General features: G+C 40.3%; 1 protein-coding gene across 1 annotated transcript; it reads left to right on the top strand.

Moving 5' to 3' along the window:
* The first annotated feature begins 10,958 nt into the window (after positions 1 to 10,958).
* On the top strand, positions 10,959 to 19,489 carry KRT39 (keratin 39). The gene is made up of 7 exons (XM_025363099.1): positions 10,959 to 11,463; positions 13,020 to 13,102; positions 13,765 to 13,921; positions 14,987 to 15,148; positions 15,263 to 15,388; positions 17,403 to 17,623; positions 19,029 to 19,489. The coding sequence occupies exons 1-7, from the start codon at positions 10,996 to 10,998 to the stop codon at positions 19,285 to 19,287; spliced, it is 1,476 nt and encodes a 491-aa protein (XP_025218884.1). The 5' UTR covers positions 10,959 to 10,995; the 3' UTR covers positions 19,288 to 19,489.
* The last annotated feature ends 1,301 nt before the right edge of the window (positions 19,490 to 20,790 follow it).

The raw sequence follows: 20,790 nt of genomic DNA, 5'->3' as shown, positions 1-20,790 counted from the left end.
CACTTTTTTTTTTTTTTTTTTTTTGAGACAAAGTCTCACTGTGTCGCCCAGGCTGGAGTGCAGTCGCGCTGTCTCAGCTCACTGCAACCTCCACCTCCCGGGTTCAAGAGATTCTCCTACCTCAGCCTCCGGAGTAGCTGGGACTACAGGCGTGCGCCACCATGCCAGGCTAATTTTTTGTTTTTTTTGTTTTATTGTTTTTTTTAGTAGAGACAGGGTTTTACCATGTTAGCCACGATGGTCTCGATCTCCTGACCCTGTGATCCGCCCACCTCAGCCTCCCAAAGTGCTGGGATTACAGGCATGAGCCACTGCACCCAGCCTGTAGCCATCATTTTACTGCTTGCATAATGTACCATAAGGTGCATTGATCTGTTATTGGACATTTAGGTTATAAGAATAATTATTCTCATACATTTAAGAGACAAGGTAGAGAACTTCCAGAATGATTATATTTCCATATTCCTCCTCCTAAAAACCCTGGAAATTACATATCGAATAAACATAAGAAGACTCTGAAAGGTAGAAGAAGGAGCCAAACCACCTAAAGACATTGAGATCCCAGGAATGACACTGTGGTGGGCTCCCTGGATTAACTCTTTATCTCATAAATCCCAGAGTGGGAGCTGGAGAAACCAACAACCAGAAACACCAATAGGTGCAGACAAAACAAACAAACCAGAAGAGCTTGCTCTGCTTAAAGAACCAAAAAAGAGGCAGCCTAGAAAGGCAGAAAACCTTTAGACAACAACCACTCAACTCAGCCAAACACCACCGAAAATATCATTTTGCCCACCCATATCCACACCAGAAAAGGCCAGGGAGGGAGTCCAGTCTTCTATCCTTCGCAGGCTGTAACAAGGCACTCAAACTTCCCCACTGGGGTGGAGTCAGGGAAAGGTAAGTGAGAGATCCAGGACTTTCATTCCTGCTAAGAGACATGGAAGCACCCCCGCCCCACCACCATGGTGTCAGTGGAGACCACGCGGGAAGCCTGGACTTAACTCTACAGGCTGCAGTGAGGCTCCTCCTTTCTCCTCTGGGGTTTAGTGTCACAGGAGGCCTACTGGACAGTCAGGACTCTCTCCCTCCTCCAGCAGTACTAAGGGCACCCCCCATGCAGTGTCAGCTGCATGGGAGCAATAACAAGATATTCTTGCCCCTCCTGGCCCGGGTGGCATCAGCAGAGGCCAGATAAGGAGTCTAAAATCCTCCCTCCCAGCCGTGATGAGGGGGGCTCTCCCCTTGGGTGTCAATAGGGGCAAAGTGGAGAGAACCTCTATTTCTAATCCCACCTGGTAGGAATGAAGCAGTGTCCCCCTTCCCCTACCAAAACAGTGTCAGAGGAGACCTGCCAGAACAGAAGATTAAATAATATCCTGAATCTCATAACATAATGCCCCAATGTCCAGGTTTCAATCAACAATTACTCTTCATACCAAGGATCATAAAATCTCAACTTACATGAAAAAAGATGATCAACAAATTCCAACATCAAGAGGAAAAAGATGTTAGAATGAACGGACAAGGGTTTTTAACTTTTTATTTTTTATTTTTCTGGGTACATAGATGTATATATTTATGGGGTACATGAGATGATTTGATACAGGCATGCAATGCGTAATAATCACATCATGAAGAATGGGGTGTCCATCCCCTCAAGCATGCATCTTTGGTGTTAAAAACATCCAGTTATACTCTTTTACTTATTGACAAGCATTTTTAAACAGTCATCACAAAAATGCTTCAATAAGCAATGCTTCAATAAACTCTTATAACAAATGCAAAAACAGAAAAGTCTCAGTGAAGAAGAAGATGGAAAGACTCCAGTGGAAATTTCAGAACTGAAACATACCATAGAACCAAAATAGAAACCTCAGTGCAGATGGGCTTAACAGCAGAATAGACAGGCCAGACAGGAAAACATCAGGGAATTTGATGATACAATAATAGACATCATCTGACCTGAAAAACAGGAAAAAAAAAATAGTGTTAAAAAGATAGAGTCGGCCGGGCGCGGTGGCTCACGTCTGTAATCCCAGCACTTTGGGAGCCGAGGTGGGTGGATCACGAGGTCAGGAGATTGAGACCATCCTGGCTAACACAGTGAAACCCCATCTCTACTAAAAAATACAAAAAACTAGCCAGGCGAGGTGGCGGGTGCCTGTAGTCCCAGCTACTCGGGAGGCTGAGGCAGGAGAATGGCGTGAACCCAGTAGGAGGAGCTTGCAGTGAGCTGAGATCCGGCCACTGCACTCCAGCTGGGGAGACAGAGCAAGACTCTGTCTCAAAAAAAAAAAAAAAAAAAAGATAGAGTCTCAGGGAACTTTATGGCTATATCAAACAATCTAACATTCATGTCAACGGAGTTCTGTAAGGGAGGAGAAAAAGCGAGGCCAAAAACATTTGAAGGAATAAACACTGAAAATTTTACAAATATGGCAAAAGACAAAAACCTACAGATTCCAGAAACCAAGCAAACCCCAAAAATTATAAACCCAAAGAAATCTACACCAGGAAATATCATATTCAAACTTTTGAATACTAAAGACAAAACAACTTATGAAAGCAGTGAGAGAGAAATGACACCTTACCAATAGAAGAAAACAATTTAATTGATGGCAGGTCTGTCACCATAAACCATGGAAGCCAATATGAAGTAGGACGACAGTTTTCAAATGCTAAAAGAAAAAAAAACAAAACAAAAAACTGTCGGCCAGGCGCAGTGACTGACACCTGTAATCCCAGCACTTTGGGAGGCCAAGGAAGATGGATCAAAAGGTCAAGAGATCGAGACCATCCTGGCCAACATGGTGAAACCCTGTCTCTACCAAAAATACAAAAAATAGCTGGGCATGATGGCGGGCACCTGTAATCCCAGCTACTCGGGAGGCTGAGGCAGGAGAATCGCTTGAACCCAGGAGGCGGAGGTTGCAGTGAGCAGAGATCATGCCTCTGCACTCCAGCCTGGGTGACAGAGCAAGACAGAAAAAAAGGAAGGCAGGAAGGAAGGCAGGCAGGAAGGAAGGAAGGAAGGGAAGGAGGGAGGGAAAGAAGGAGAGGAAAGAAAAAAGAAGGAAGGAAGGAAGGAAGGAAGGAAGGAAGGAAGGAAGGAAGGAAGGAAGGAAGGAAGGAAAAGGAAGAACGAATGAATGAACAAAAGAAAGAAGGAAAGAAAGAAAGAAAAGAAGAGAGGAAGGAACGGAGGGAGGGAGGAGGAAAGAAAGAAAGAAAGAAAGAAAGAGAAAGGAGGGAGGGAGGGAGGAAAGAAGAAAGGAAGGAAGGAAGGAAGGAAGGGAGAAAGAAACTGTCAACCCAAATTTATATACCCTTGGAAAATATCATTCAGAAGATCAAAGAGAAATCAAAACATTCTCAGACGAAAGAAACTTAAAAGATGTCACCAGCAAACCAACCTAAAATGATGACTAAAGAAAGTTCTCTAAACACAAATGAAACTATAAAATAAGGAAATGTGGAAGATCAGACAGGAAAAAATATAATAAAAATTAATATATGATTAATTTAAATAAATTTCTTTCTCTTCCTGAGTTTTCTAAATTATGTTTCATGGTTGAGGCAAGAAGTATAACACTGTCTGATGTGGTTCTCAATATATGTGTAGAAAATATTTAAGACAATTATATTAAAATGGAGGCGAGTAATGGAATATAAACAAAGGCAAGTTTTCCACACTTCACCTAAACTGATAAAACGTTAACACTAGTAGACTATGGTAAGTTATGCATACAGCATGAAACACCTAGAGCAACTATTTTAAAAGCTATGCCAATAGGTGTACTCAAAAACATAACAGATAAATCAAAATGGAACTCTAAAGCATATTCAAGTAACCCACAGAAAGGCAGGAAAAAGAATACAGAGAAAGAAACAAAAAACAGAAGGAACAAACAAAATACAGTAAATAAAATACGGCTAAATATCGAAAATTACAGCAAATGGGAAGAGTCTAAAGACATCAAAAAAAAGACAGATCTTGGCAAAGTGGATAAAAAAGCATGACCCAACTATATGATACATTCTGCAAAAAGCTCACTTCACATATAACGATACAGGTAGGTCGAAAGTAAAAGGATGGAAGAGATGCACAATTGTTCATAGCAGTTTTGTTTATAATAGCCAAAAAATAGAGATCACAGAAATGTCCTAAAGATCTCAAGGCCAGTATGCCGAGTGAAAATGGGCAATTCAAAGGGCCATATATTTGATAATTCTATGTATATAATGTTCTTGAAATGACACAATTATAGAAATGGAGAACAAATTAGGCATAGGACAAAGGAAAGCTCTGTGGTGACTGAATAGTTCCATAGTTTGATTGCACCACCCATGTGAAGAAAATATGTATATGGCCAGGTGCGGTGGCTCGCACCTCTAACCCCAGCACTTTGGGAGGTTGAGGCAGGCGGATCATGAGGTCAGGAGTTCGAGACCAGCCTGGCCCACATGGTGAAACCCCCGTCTCTACTAAAAATACAAAAATTAGCCAGGCATAGTGGTGTACTCAGCTACTCAGGAGGCTGAGGCAGGAGAATCGCTTGAACCCAGGAGGCAGAGCTTGCAGTGAGCCAAGATCGCACCACTGCACTCCAGCCTGGGCAACAGAGCGAGAATTCGTCTCAAAAGAAAAAAAAAAAAGAAGACGACGACGACGTACACATGATTCAGGAATCTAATATTTACAGAATTTAATATTTTAAATATTTAATCTATGTAAATTTAATATTTACAATTCATGGATTCCTCACTGGCTCTACAGAGGCAGATGAGGCCTTCTTATCCCTCAGCTACCAGTCTCAGGCTGGCCCCAGTGCCCATTCTTCCTATATTGTGCACAATCCCTTTCTCAGAAAGACAGGGCACAAAGCTGTCAAGAGAACTTTCTATCACTTCCAGATTCGATCTTCCAGGACAGTGTGGACTTCAATTTTGACAGCTAAGATTCTCCAAAATGACACTCACAAAAAGAAAAGAAGAGAAGAGAAGAGAAGAGAAGAGAAGAGAAGAGAAGAGAAGAGAAGAGAAAAGAGAGAAGCATTTCTAGAACAGCTGCCTTGTCAGTTCCTGGGGCAGGGAAGAGACAGCCGAAAGATCTTGAACCAGAAAACAAAGTCTTGGTAAAACCCTGCCTAATTGCAAAGGGGCAAGAGAGGGTAAGCCTCCCATGTGCCCAAAAGGAGAGGAGAACCAGATATGCGTGAGCCCTAGAGTCTCTTCCAGAACAGCCTTGAAACACACAGATGAGGAAAGGTAGAGGGAACTCCAACAACAAATGTGCAGTGGAGGGACAGAGCAGGAAGAGCTTGGGGGATGGCAAAGGATGCAGTTGGGCTAGAATGTATAGAGTGGGTCGGGGGTCCTGGCATATGAGGTAAAGTCAGCTGGGTCAAGATTGTTGAGGGTCTTGGTTGCCAGGCAAACAAGAATTTGAGCCTTGCTCTGTCCATAGGAAGGATGAACATTTCTGCACCGGCAATGGAGCTGTATGAAGGTAGATAAAGAAGATCTCCGAGGTGGAGTATGCAGTAAAGTAATTTACAGGCTAGCCAGATTGACAAAAGTTAACAAATGACTTGGTGGTAGAAAAATAAAGATTGACAAATACCCACTATTCTGTCAAAAGGTTTGGTAATGAAAAGAAGGCAGAAGCCACCTTCGTGGAAGGAGTGCCTCATGGCTATGGGTCAGACATATTGTAGGATCAGTTAACAGACGTGCTTATAGGGAAAGAAAAAAATCATCCAGTAGTAAAGAAGACATGAAAGAGGCAAGAAAAGGGGGAGCATAATGGATGAAATGTGGTCCTGAAGAAATCAAAAGGGAATCAGCCATGGAAGGAAGGAACAACTCTGTATGTGAGACACAAGAGGAACAGAATAAAAATTATTAGAAAGGTGTGGAAGCAGAAAAAAGGTCTAAGAAACTAACGAAGCAGAAACAGTTTTTCGGACAATTTTTGTAATGATTCTAAAAGGGATATGTTCAATTTGTGGAATGCATATAAAAACATAAGAAAATAAGATTCATCCATAACTACAAAATGCAAAGAATTTCACTGCTAACCTCTTGATGTATTTACTTTCAGTCTTTTTAATACATTTTCAGACTAATGGACTATTTCAAACACTGCTATTTTATGGAGTCGAATTTATCAAATTTTTTGTGGGTTCTTAATTTCAAGTCACTGTTACAAAGGACTTCCTCATCTGAATTTGTAAAAGTATTCTCCTGCATTTTCTTTTAGTACATTTATGATTTTCACTTTTCACATTTGAATCTTTGATCCATTTGTAATTTAAGTATATAGATGAAGCAGTGAACATTCATGCAGCTACACAGTTGTATCAAATATTAACTTTTCATGTTAATTCCACGTTATTGAGATATAGTTTTCAGACAATAAAATGCATCAATTGAAAGTGTGCAGGTCAGGCTGGGCACAGTGGCTCACGCTTGTAATCCCAGCACTTTGGGAGGTCAAGGTGGGAGGATCAGTTGAGGTCAGGAGTTTATGCCAGGCTGGGCAACACAATGAGGCCCCATCTCTAAAAAAATTTTTTTTAATTAGCCAGGCATGGTGGCATGTGCCTGTAGTCCCAGCTACTTGGGAAACTGAGGTGGGAAGACCACTTGAGCCCAGTAATTCAAGGCTGCAGTGAGCTATGATCATGCTACTAAACTCCAGCCTGGGCAACAAAGTGAGACCCTGTGTCTAAAAATAAAAATAAAAGTAGGCAGCTTCATGAAGTTTGAAAGCACACGAACTTGTGTAATCAACACCCAGATCAAGATACAGAATAGCATTTCAACATGTAGAATATCAACCTTAGAAATTCTTTCTTACTGCTTTCCAGCCGACACATCTCTCCCACAGAGACAACCACTATTCTTATCTCTAACTATATCAAAGATGAGTTTTTCTTATTCTTGAAGTTAATGTAAATGTAGTCATACTGTTTGTACTGTTTTGTGCCTGACTTCTTCAGCTCAATATGTTTTTGAGATTTTTCCATGGTGTCGTGAGTACCAGCAGTTTATTCTTTATTGTTGTTGCATACTACTCCATTACATAAACATGTCACAGTTTGTTGATCCATTCTCCTGTTTATGAGCAGTTAGTTATTTTTATTTTAGTGCTATTAAGAATATAACTGATATAAGCATTCTTGTGCAAATATTGTTGTGAGTATAAAACATATACATTCATCTCTCTTGGACATACACCTAACCATGAAATTGCTGGGTCCTGGGGGGAGGTCCTTTGTTAGATAGATAGATAGATAGATAGATAGATAGATAGATAGACAGACAGACATAGATATAGTACATTACTGTATAAATATGTGTTTTTTTATTTTTATACTCATATTTATTTATAGAGTCATGCACCACATAATGACATTTCAGTCAACAATGATGGAACACACACATACAAAAGTTGTCCCAGAAAACTATAATGTCATATTTTTATTGTACCTTTTCTATGCTTAAATGTGTTTCCAGATAACTAATACTTACCATTGTGTTACAGTTGCCTACTGTATTCAGCACAGTAACATGCTGTGCAGGTTTATAGCCTACAAGCAATAGACTATACCACATAGCTTAAGTGTGTTATAGGCTATACCATCCAAGTTCATCAAGTCCACTGTGATGTTTACACAACAACAAAATCACTAAAGGTGAATTTCGCAGAATATATTCCCACTGTTACAAAAGATAGGATGTTGTGTATGTATGTGTTCTAATGTATGTGGGGTGGGGGGGGGGGGGGGTGGGCGTATGAAGAGAGAGAGAGAGAATATTTTCACCCAGGCTGTGGCTTACCTTTTCACTTTCTTAGCTATTTATTTGATCAGCAAAAGTTTTCATTTTGATTAAGTCTAATCTATTTATTATAGTGTCCTCCATGAGCTAAGAAGTTTTCGCATGGCACAAGGTTATGAATATAATCTTCTGAGTTTTCTTCTAAAAACTTTAGACTTGAAATCTTCACATTTAAGTGTTTAATCCAACCTGAATTAATGTTTATACATAGTGTGAGGTAGGGATCAAGAAGTATTCATTTTTGCTATACAAGTATCCAATCGATTCAGCAACAAGTATTGAACAGTATTGAAAAACAGTATTGAAAAAGCTTTCCTTTTCTCATTGACTTGCTTTCGGATCTTTGTCAGAAATCAATTGATCACATATATGTGAGTCTATTTCTAAACTCTATATTCTTTCTCATTGATCTACTGTCCAACCCTTAAGCCAAAATCACACTGTTTTAATTATAGTAGCATTATAGTAACTTGCATGAATTTACATTTCATTGCCACAAGCAATGAGAGTGCTATAGGCAGTGAATGTATCTGTTATCAAACTTTGATTTTTTTTCAGTTTGATAGGTGGAAAACTAAAGTATCTCAGTATGATTTAAATTTACATTTTTCTTTTCATGAGTGACATTGAGCATTTTTTCTTATTTTAAGTGCCTTTTGTATTTTCCTTTTGGTCACTGTCTGGAGTGTAATTGTAATATTGTTTCCCAGTTTGTCATCTTGTCTTCTGGTTTTACAGGTTGTATTTTTCATCCAAGCACAAGTTCAAACACTGTTATTTTATGGAGTCAAATCTAACAGTTTTTTATGGCTTCTTAATTTTGAGTCATCATTGGAAAAGTCTTCTGACTCCAAATTTATAAAATAATTATCCTTTGGGGCATATTTATTATTTATTTTTCATATCTGAATCTTTGATCTACTTGTAATTTGTCTCACTGTAAAGAATGAAGTATGGTTTCAACATTCCCTGCCCCCACACCAAAGGGAATACAGAATTGTCCCCAAAGTACATATAATGGTTTACCTTTTCCCCATGGCTTTTATTTTATATTTTATTTTACTTTGTTAAAAATGAAATCTCACTGTGTTGCCTACACTGAACTTGAACTACTGGGTTCAAGTAATTCTTCTGCCTCAGCCTCCTACAGAATGGGAGAAAATTTTTGCAATCTATCCATCTGAGAAAGCACTAATATACAGAATCTACAAGGAACTTAAACAAATTTACAAGAAAAAACAACCCCATCAAAAAATGGGCTAAGGATATAAAAAGACACTTCTCAAAAGAAGACATTTATGTGGCCAACAAACATATGAAAAAAGCTCATCATCACCGGTCATTAGAGAAACACAAATCAAACCACAATGAGATACCATCTCACACCAGTTAGAATGGCGATCATTAAAAAGTCAGGAAACAACAGATGCTAGAGAGGATGTAGAGAAATAGGAACACTTTTACACAGTTGGTAGGAGTGTAAATTAGTTCAGCCATTGTGGAAGACAGTGTGGTGATTCCTCAAGGATCTAGAACCATAAATACCCAGCAATCCTATTACTTGGTACATACCCAAAGGATTATAAAAATCATTCTACTAAAAGGACACATGCACATGTATGTTTATTGTAGTACTACTTGCAATAGCAAAGATTTGGACCCAACCCAAATGCCCATCAGTGATAGACTGGATAAAGAAAATGTGGCACATACATACTGTGGAATACTATGTAGCCATAAAAAAGGATTCGTTCATGTCCTTTGCAGGGACATGGATGAAGCTGGAAACCACCATTCTCAGCAAACTCACACAGGAACAGAAAACCAAACACTGCATATTCTCACTCATAAGTGGGAGTTGAACAATGAGCACTCATGGACACAGGGAAGGGAACATCACACCAGGGCCTGTGAGGGAGTGAGGGGCTAGGGGAGGGATAGCATTAGGAGAAATACCTAATGTAGATGACAGGTTTATGGGTGCAGCAAACCACCATAGCACGTGTATACCTATGTTGCAAACCTGCACGTTCTGCACATGTATCCAAGAACTTAAAGTACAAAAAGTCTCATAATTCAAGAAAAAAAAATAGATGAAAAGGGGCCACTAGCTGAGGATGTGGACAGCCTCTAGAAGCTGGAAAAGGCAAGAAAATGATGTTCCCCTAGAGCCTCCATAAAGGACTAGGAACAAGTAACTTTCTTAAGAAAATGCTGAGTAAGTATTCCTCAGAAAGAAAACACACCCCTTTCAATGGATCCTATTTAAATATCCAGTATAAACCAACACTGTGATAAATTTTTATCTAATGTAATGCCACAAGCAAACATTAGCACTAAAAATGTTACAAAACGTGGACTTCGGAAAACCAAAAGATAGCCAGTTTCTTTTCCAAGAAATTTCTTATTAGCAATCAAACCCTACCTTTTCCCCATGGCTTTTATTTTATTTCATATTTTATTTATATTTTATTTTATGTTATTACATTTTATGGAAAGCTAAAGCATAAATCTAGCAATTATCTTTAAAACAAGTCTTTTAAAACACTGACATTTTAATTCATACTCACATTGTCCTGACACTGAAAATGGGGAAATCATTTGGATAGAACAAACTAAAATACTGACTTCTGATTTCTAAGTTTACCAATAATTTTTAGACATTAATAGTTTCCCTTTCCTAGAGAAGAAAGGAAAAGAAGGACGAACTCATTCCTGGTTAAGCTCAGTGCCAAGTGGAGAGGTCAAGAAGAACGTAATGAACTTAATATACTCACACCTGCTTAATAATGGATGCTGTTAGGACAGTTCCTTTTGAAGACATAATTTGAAGCTCTGGGTCCAATAGACAAGTAGTATTTATGATGGGTAATAACTTAGTAACAGCCTAAATGCACATTTTTATGAGACAAATAACTCTTCTTAAGCAAGTAAAAAGCAGACTAATAAGATGTTCCTACAGGATTTGATATAAACCTGAGAAAGGAAAACATCCCACCTGTGTGACACCACATAGAAGAGAGGCTATATAAGCACTTCAAAGAGGAAAACACCAAGAGTCTTGGAATTCAGACTCCGTGGAGGTGGCTTGAGCTTTTCATCCTGGTGACCACAGTCTTGGAAACCAACTAAAGCCGGACACATACTATGGATACCAAGGGCTGCACAACAACCAATTCTCCTTCAACCCCATGTCAAAACTGCTCTAGGATTACAAATGTTAGTACCATCTCTTCTAACAACTGCTGCCATTCTGGTGGCCTTAAAGTCAAGAACTGTCAACCAGCTGGCCACACTCTCAGAACTACCCGGGACCAGGGCTGCCAACCCACTCCTTGCTTTTGTCGCAAGCCCATCTACCTAATAAACAACTTCATCTTGCATTCCTCTCTGGATGACTGCAGCTGGTATGGTGAAGGCATCAACAGTAATGAGAAGGAGACCATGCAAATCTTGAACGAGCGTCTTGCTAACTACCTGGAAAAGGTGCGAATGCTAGAACGAGAGAATGCTGAACTGGAATCTAAAATCCAGGAAGAGAATAACAAAGAGCTCCCTGTTCTATGTCCTGATTACCTGTCTTACTACACTACCATTGAGGAGCTCCAGCAGAAGGTAAGATTCCTAGGAACCTGTTTAATCGTGTTGCGAATTGATGGTTTCCAAGCAACAGTTATTTGCTAAGCTTTAATATTTTTTGTTCAGTTGATGCTGAAACATTTTTTGAAGAATAGAAAAATCTCTTGAGCGAAATTGTCATCTTGAGGCAGCATTCAGAGTCTGCTAGTATTTCTGACCAGGCGCAGTGATGCACACCTGTAATCCTAACACTTTGAGAGGGTGAGGTAGACAGATCACTTGAGCCCAGGAGTTCTAGACCAGCCTGGCAACATGATGAAAGTCCATTTCTACAAACACACACACACACACACACACACACACACACACACATTAGATGGGCATGGTGGCACATGCCTGTGGTCCCAGCTACTTGGGAGGCTGAGGTGGGAGGATCACTTGAGCCCAAGAGGTCGAGGCTGCTATGAGCTGAGATGCTGCCACTGCACTCCAACCCAGGCAAAAGTGAGACTCTGTCTTTAAATATCAAAAACAAAAAGAAGAGTCTCATGATGTTTCCTTTCTCCAGAAATACACTCTACCATTATAACTAGATAACTCAGGACCAAAAGATGTTAACAGCAAGTTGTTGCCATTTTTTAAATAAAAATAGGGAAACAGAGATCAGAGAAAATAAATTTTGTTTTAATGAGTTTCTGAACAGTTTAGTTTTTATCCATTTTGCAACCATCACCACCTTTTTCTCCTTTTATGTTTATGTTATCATCTCCACATTGATTGGTTTGTTTCTACACCAAACCTAAGTTTGTTATGCACAGACATATTCTGCTACTACACATCTGGATTTATTCAGTTTTATTCATTCAACAGATGTTTACTGAGCAGTAACAATATTGAGCCAAACATTATTCTAGATTCTGGGAAAATATTGGTGACCTTTAAAAAGTCCCTGCCATCATGGAGTTGACATTCTAGTGGATCATGGTATTCATATAAATTTAGAATGGATTTTTTTTATTTTTATTTATTTATTTATTTATTCATTTATTTATTGAGATGGAGTCTCACTCTGTCACCAGGCTGGAGTGCAATGGTGCAATCTCTGCTCACTGCAACCTCTAGCTCCCAGGTTCAAGTGATTCTCCCTCCTCAGCCTCTCAAGTAGCTGGGTCTACAGGCACGCACCACCACACCCAGATAATTTTTGTATTTTTTAGTAGAGATAGAGTTTCACCATGTTGACCAGGATGGTCTCGATCTCTTGACCTCATGATCTGCCCGCCTCAGCCTCCCAAGTGCTGATATTACAGGGGTGAGCCACTGTGCTCGGCCTGGATTTTATATTTTAACAACAACCACAACAACAAAAATACTTAAAAGTTTCTAGGTAAGTACTTTTTGCTGATCTTTTAGGAAAATAACAGGAAATCTGACTTTCTGAAGTTTTCCAAGCTTCATGAGCACAGCTATGAAGATTACTTTTAGTCTATTTAGCCTTTTCCTGTTACTTGACACACACACAAGCCCCTTGGTTCTCAAAGAAGGAAATCTTGGTGTTTGCTTCATTTGTGTGTACAATCTCTTAATTCTAGATCTTGTGTACCAAGGCTGAGAATTCCAGACTGGTCTCGCAAATTGACAACACCAAACTGACTGCAGATGACTTGAGAGCCAAGTAAGCCCACACAACACCATCATCGATGACAGAGCTCACCCTGAGTCTGACCGAGATGCCCTCAACAAAATTGTCCCCATGTCTACTAACCCTCTTGCCCCAGACCATGTTGGCACAAACCCAGAAAAGACTTTCAAATACAATGAATGAATAAGATTAATAACTGCTCACATGTATACAGTACCTATAGTTTTGAACTTGTGAACCCATCTGATTACCTACACAACAGTTCAGTAAAATAGGTAGGGCTAATATATTGTTACCCTCTTTAAGGTGAGAAATCTGTGGCTTAGTGAGGCTAAGTTACTCACCCAAAGGTAAGCATAACTAGCACAAGTCAGAGCCAAAACTTGGACCCACGTTTTCTGAGCCCTAATCCAGTGCTTTCTTCACTTACATTGCATTGCCACTAGGGGCAGAGGAAGGACAATACATTCCCATATCTCAAAGGACAGCAATGTAGATCCCCCTAGCAAACTAATTTGGGAATAATAATTAAGTTATGATCTATATCTAATGGTTTCACCTCTAAAGAGAATAAAACTTTTAATAGAAATACACTAAGTGAGGTGCCCAGAGAAAAATGCAGATGGGCGTTCTGCTTGGCTTGGTTTGCATCATCTCCTTTCAGATGTCTCTGTTTTCCCATCTGATTTTTTAAGGTATGAAGCTGAGGTGTCTCTCCGCCAGCTGGTAGAGGCAGATGCCAATGGCCTCAAGCAGATCCTGAATGTGCTGACCCTGGGCAAGGCCGACCTGGAGGCACAAGTCCAGTCTCTGAAAAAGGAGCTCCTTTGCCTCAAGAACAACCACAAAGAGGTGAGAGAAAGACCAGGGGAGTAATCACAAGCTAAGCCCCTAAAAGTAGCATCAGTTCCTTTGAGTTGCACCTGATAAAGGGTGTCCCCGCTTGTATTAGTTCGTTCTCACACTGCTATAAAGAAATACCTGAGAGTAGGTAATTTATAAAGGAAAGAGGTGTAATTGAGTCACAGTTCCACATAGCTGGGGAGGCCTCAGGAAACTTACAATCATGGCTTAAGGGGAAGCAGGCACATCTCACTTGGCAGCAGGAGAGAGAGAGACCAAAGGGGGAAGAGCCCTTTGTAAAACCATCAGATCTTGTGAGAACTCATTCACTATCCTGAGAACAGCATGGGGGACACCACCCCCATGATCCAATCACCTCCCACTAGGTCCTTCCCTTGACAGGTAGGAATTATGGGAATTACAATTCGAGATGAGATTTGGGTGGGGACACAGAGCCAAACCATATCACTGCTACATACTACTCTGGTTTAGCCCTGAAAATACCTACTGCTACTAGCACTGGTTCAATGTAGTATTTCAAATCCGCTGGCTCCAACACAATATCTGGAGCCATAAGGGGAAGAAAGGCTTCCATCATCCCCTCCAGCTTTTCCACAAGAAGGATCCCAATTTTTCTGTCCTTACAGTCTTCCCGTGTTTGTAGGCATCCCTACACAGACTTCTGCCACCTCCCATTGGTACAAGTCAATATTGCTGCAAGTCAATATTGGCACAATCCCATATTTGTACCATAGAGACTATAATCTCTCATGATCAATTCCACCTTTATCCTGTTTCACCCATTATCCAGCCCTGGAAATGATCTAAATTTTTTGGAACTCTGGTCTTGCGACTCATTTTTTTTTTAATTTTGCACATATTTAAACACACAGTCCTACTTGAAATAGTCTTAAATCATTTTATAGCATCAATAACACCTGTAAATCATGTATTCCTTTGTTGTGGGCTATATTTTAGACATAATTAAGCTAAATCGTAGCAATTAGAGTGAAACAAGAACACAAGGGGGTCATCTGTTCACCAAGTGACTTCACATTCTTCTTCTTTTCACAGGAAATCAATTCTTTACAGTGTCAGCTTGGGGAGAGACTTCACATTGAAGTGACTGCTGCCCCTTCTGTTGACCTAAACCAGGTTCTACAAGAAATGAGATGTCAATATGAGTCCATCATGGAGACAAACCGCAAAGATGTGGAACAATGGTTCAACACACAGGTGGGGGAAACAGAAAAGTCAAAAAGAATAAGCTGATGCTGCATTTCTAGGGCCCTTTAATCAAAGTCATGTTTTCCTCCCATAATATTCTCAGTCTCTGGCTGTGTGTTTCAGATAGAGGAGCTGAATCAACAAGTGGTGACCAGCTCTCAACAGCAGCAATGCTGCCAAAAGGAGATCATAGAACTGAGACGCACTGTGAACACCCTGGAGGTTGAACTGCAGGCCCAGCATCGAATGGTACCGAGCAAGCTGACCAAGCCGTGCTCAGCACAGATGGCAACAGTCCCTGACACCTGTGTGTTGCAGTATTTCCCAAACTGTGTCTCTCAGAACAACAGTTCCTCTTTTGTTAAAGGGTCTATGGCTGAAAAAAGGACTTTGTGGCCAAATAAGTCTGGGAAATGCTGGACTAAACCAAGGTTAAACAGGGTGCCTTCCTGTGAGCCATTAATAAGTTAATATACACCATGAATCTCCAAGAAGGGGATATATGGTATTCAGCATTCCAAAACTTATTTGACTGTGGATCCCCCCGCTGCCCACGTTTTTTAGAGCATCTCATGGTATTAATGATTCATGAAGTACACTTTGGGAAACACTGGGAGAGCATTTTATTATATGCAAAGCATTTTTACAAGCTATCACGTGAAATTTATAAAGTAATCCTAAAAGGGGGGTGGCATAATTATTAACGCATGTTACAGATGAGGCTCCAAGAGCTAAGGTGATTTCCCAAGCAAATCCAAGGTAAGTTTCAGCCCACCTATTTTATAAATAGAGACACTGAGATCCTGAGACGTTGAGAAACTTGTCCAAAGTCACAAAAGAAATAAGAGTCTGAGCCAGAGTTTAGATTCCAAAGCCAGTACCATTCTGTCTCATGATAATGCCTCTCTGAAGTAGAGAATTGCTTACATGCTCTGATGTGAAGCATTTTAGGAAGACCTTGCCCCACACTGGTTTTGTCACCAGTTAGTCATGTGACCTTGGACAACATATTGAACCACTTGAATCTTAGGTTTCTCATCTATAAAAATTGGGATAATCATGCAAATAATAGGCTATTAAAACCTAAAATCCCATCATTATCCATAGACTTACAGAATGATAGAACAGGAATGAAATTTACTCATCAGTTTCAACATTCATATTTTACATATAAAGGAATTGTTCTGGTGGATAAATTGTATATGGTTAAACATTTCTTGCTTCCTTTTCGATGATACAAACACTCACTGAATGAAGTGCCATGGTAATGGGTTTTGTTTTTTTGTTTTGTTTTGTTTTGTTTTGTTTTGTTTTTGAAATGGAGTCTCACTCTGTTGCCCAGACTGGAGAGCAGTGGCGTGATCTCAGGTCATTGCAACCTCTACTTCCTGGGTTCAAGCAATTCTCTGCCTCAGCCTCCCAAGTAGCTGGGATTACAGGTGCCCACGACCACACCTAGCTAATTTTTTTGTATTTTTAGTAGAGATGGGGTTTCACTATCTTGACCAGGCTGGTCTTGAACTCTGGACCTTGTGATCCACCCACCTCGGCCTCCCAAAGTGCTGGGATTACAGGTGTGAGCCACCATGCCCAGCCAGTGATGCATTTTAATGCCTGGGTGTGCAATAAGTTATTTCTTTTTCTCTCCTAAGTAGGAAAGTGTGGTGCAAGATTATCAGGTGGTCAAGAAAGTGAAATAAATACTTAAAAAGAGGCAGAAAGAGAGAAAGAGGGAGGAGATAAAGGAAAGCAGATTTTAGCATAGTTGATCATTTGGGTTTTGGATTTATTTGCTTAGGAAACAATAAATAAAGTGCTTGGAGATCTATCAGTAGTGTCACAAAGAAACCATTTTTTTTTTTTTTTTTTTTTTTTTTGCCGGGCATGGTGGCTCACGCCTGCAATCCCAGCACTTCGGGAGGCCGAAGTGGGCAGATCACGGGGTCAGGATATCGAGACCATCCTGGCTAACACGGTGAAAACCCATCTTTATCAAAAATACAAAAAAATTAGCCAGGCATGGTGGTGGGCACCTGTGGTCCCAGGTACTTGGGAGGCTGAGGCAGGAGAATGGCATGAACCCGGGAGGCAGAGCTTGCAGTGAGCTGAGATCGTGCCACTGCACTCCAACCTGGGCAACAGAGCGAGACTCCATCTCAAAAAAATAAAAAAAGAAACCATTTTTTTAAAATGATACAGGTCACAGGTGACCTGGGCTTAAAGGAGTCATCATTATAAACCCTACTATCCTTCTCCATGCTAGAGAGATTCCCAAGAGTGCATCCTGACGGAGACGGAGGCTCGCTACACAACCCTGCTGACCCAGATCCAGAGTCTGATCGATAACCTGGAGGCTCAGCTGGCAGAGATCCGGTGTGCCCTGGAAAGACAGAACCAAGAATACGAGATCCTGCTGGACGTCAAGTCCCAGCTGGAGTGTGAGATTACCACATACCGCAGCCTTCTGGAGAGCTTGGATGGCAAGTACGTAAAACAACAACAACTTCTATGACAAAGAAGTGCAAATGAACCATATATGTACTGCCACTGGCAATAGGGGACAAGTGCTTTGTTTGACCTTCTTGCCAGTGATGGGGAGGTTGGACAGAGGCATCTACACACCTTCTCAAGCTGTGCCATGAGGAAGACTTGCAATTGTAACCTCATCCAAATTTGAGCCGTTGGCTGTTCTGAGGAGCCCATGTGCCAGGTTAATTTCTTATAGGTTGCTTACCTTCTTTAAGTTTTAAAAATTACTAGAGAAAAAATGATTTCCGCTAAGATGAATATTCCCGGTGACCATTCCAGATGTTTCCCCACTGAGATGAACATTTGATTTTCATGAGCTTGTACAAACCAACCCAGGCTCCTTTGGAGGAACATTCTGCTTAGGCTGAAACCCCTAACCCTATCTAGCCACCAGTCCTTGAGGCCAACAGAGGCACGTACACATGTATGTTTTAGCACCTTTTTTAAAAAATAAAAGTTATAATTTTTGTAAACAATAAAAAGCTAACCAACCCATAAGTAAACATACCTGGAGGATGAGTTATTTGAAGTAACTCAGTCCAAACTAACACCTAAGAGACTTAGGTACAATTGTAAAGGAGACCTACTTCCCCAAAATAATCAGTGAACTCTTCACAGCATTCTTTTAATTGGCATGACCACATTATATGAGCACAATGGTCATCAATGCCGTCACCTTTAGGAGCCGTGATCATATACCAAAATACCTTGAATCATCAAAGAAAGATTATGTTTATCAAAAGAGTGTTTACTATGAACTGCTTTTTACTCCAATTCTCTAAAAACTATGTATAGACGGCTAGAAGGCACTTTGAAGCTTCCTGATGACACAGTGACAACTCTTTCATAGCTGGAGTTAGGCCACCACTATTAGTATGACTAACTCCGCAATGAGAAAAATATCTGGTTAACTTCCATTCCTCAGATAATAATCCCCTCAACTTGTTCCTTATCACTGTTGATCCTGTAGGTTTAGTTTCCATTATATCCATTCTGCAGATGAACAACTAAAGCTTGAGAGAGTTAAATGACTTAGCTGAGGTCACCAGCTGGTAAAGGACAGAGCCGTTCTCTGCCCCAGTCTTTGACTGCTAGTGCGGTATTCTTTCTACAATGCGATGGTATTGACTAACAGAAACTTACATAATCGAATACTTCTAAACCCAGGATGCTGATTTCCAATGGATTTGATCTGATTCTTTTTCTTCCACCAACTACAGTACAAAATGAATGAATAAGCATTTGGAAGTATGTACTCGTCTTGAGCAACAAGTGTTAAAAAAAATTAGCCACGACCATTTTTCTCCATGACCATCATCACCTTCCCTCAATCACAGCTAAAATTCTGTTTTTTCTTTAGGCGTCCCTGTTACCCGTGTGCCACCAAATGTGAGCCTTCCCCTTGGACATCTTATAAGTCCGGAGCCATGGAATGCACGGCCCCAGCTTGCACATCCTCAGCCCCCTGTGGCTTAAAGGAGCACTGCAGTGCCTGTGGACCCCTGTCCCGGATACTGGTTAAAATTTGCACCATCACCAAGGAGATTAAGGATGGGAAGGTCATTTCTTCTTACGAGCATGTGCAGCCTTGTTTCATCATCAGACCTGCCAAAGTCTAACATCCCAAGGTGATGAAAATGACCCACATTTATGAAAGAGAGGCCAATACATGCTCCTGCCAGAGAGGTTTAAGAAAACTCCCCAGTCCCTTAAGGTACTTAGTTTCTTACTACTATAGCGGGTCCCCATTGCTAAGTAGAATATCTTTTATTCTGCTCCTTCCCTAGCTCACCACTGCTAACATGATAATAAATTACATTTCTCTGGAAGGACATTTTGTATTTATCTGAGGGCTGGGAACTGATTTGTAAGCACCCAGGAAGACGGCCTACATTGCTTGACTTCACAGGTGATTGATGGGCAGGCCCCTCTCTTGTTTACTCAGGCCTTGTTTACTGACATTCCTCCTTAGAGCCAGTCAGACAAGTTTAGAGTTGTTTTTGGCCACCGGCACCTGAAGGTGAAAAGTTACAACCTTCCCTTCTAAATTTCTTTGGATACAGAAAGAAACATACATGGGAACAGTATAAATAGGGGAAAAGATCTTTAATATTTAATTCCCTTGTGTAGATAGTCACGAGTATGGATCCTATTAAACCCTGCTGTCTTAATTATGATTTATCTACACTAACATACTTGACCTTTCCAAAGATATTTTTTAAATGTCCATGGTCTCCGAAACTTTGTGACCTATTAGGCTTTCCAAATATTTTATTTGAGAGTCAGATAAGTTGTGGGGAGTGAATCTAGAACACTTTGAAGAAATAGCATGGGTCTTTTCATTAAACATTTGCTATTTCTCTTTCTATTCTTTAGGGAATGGGAGTTTGTTCTGATTGTTTGACAAGGAACATTTAGCTGGAACTCTCAAGAAATAACCCTTCTTCCCCTCCCTGTGAAGAGTGACAAAGAAAAACATAGCTTAGATTCCTGCTTCAATCTATCCGTCAGAGTAAATGGACATAATATCCACACATTTTGCAGAAAAGCAATAGTGAATAGTTGCTGCTTGTAAGCGCAAGGCAGTCCCAATGTGAGAAGGCATCAGTTACATACCAGCCATCATCACAGCTTCTGGCAGGATAGTCACAGAATATGTAAGTCATTCCCGACAATAATCATGGACATTGCCAGAGGTTTTAAGAAATAATTCAAAATCAAACATAGATGGAAAGTCAAAAGGCCTGAAGTTCTACACCTGCATTTCCCAGCTGTGACCTTGGGGAAAACATTTAGACTTCATCAAATTTAATTTCTGTGTTTGTTAAATGAGGATCATGCCTACTTCACAGGGTTGTTGTGAAGATCAAATGAAATTGTTTATGTGACACTTCTTTGAATGCTGAAAAGCACCACCCAATGTGATTTTTATGTAAGTTTTGCTTTTAGCTACAGCCCTAGACCTATTTTTGTAATTCGCTCATTTTAAAATTCTTTCTTCATGAATTTAGTTATCCAGTCATGATTCTGGAGTTTTAATAGTGTTTAACTTTTGGGAGGAAAAAAAAACACGATTTCCTGTGATCAGGCCCACAATTCTTCTCAATAAAGCATTTTTCAAT

This window comes from Theropithecus gelada, chromosome 16 (genome assembly GCF_003255815.1).
Source record: "Theropithecus gelada isolate Dixy chromosome 16, Tgel_1.0, whole genome shotgun sequence".
Classification (NCBI taxonomy): Eukaryota; Metazoa; Chordata; class Mammalia; order Primates; family Cercopithecidae; genus Theropithecus; species Theropithecus gelada.
Note: the sequence above shows the minus strand (reverse complement) of the source record. Positions and strands in the feature narration are given on the sequence as shown.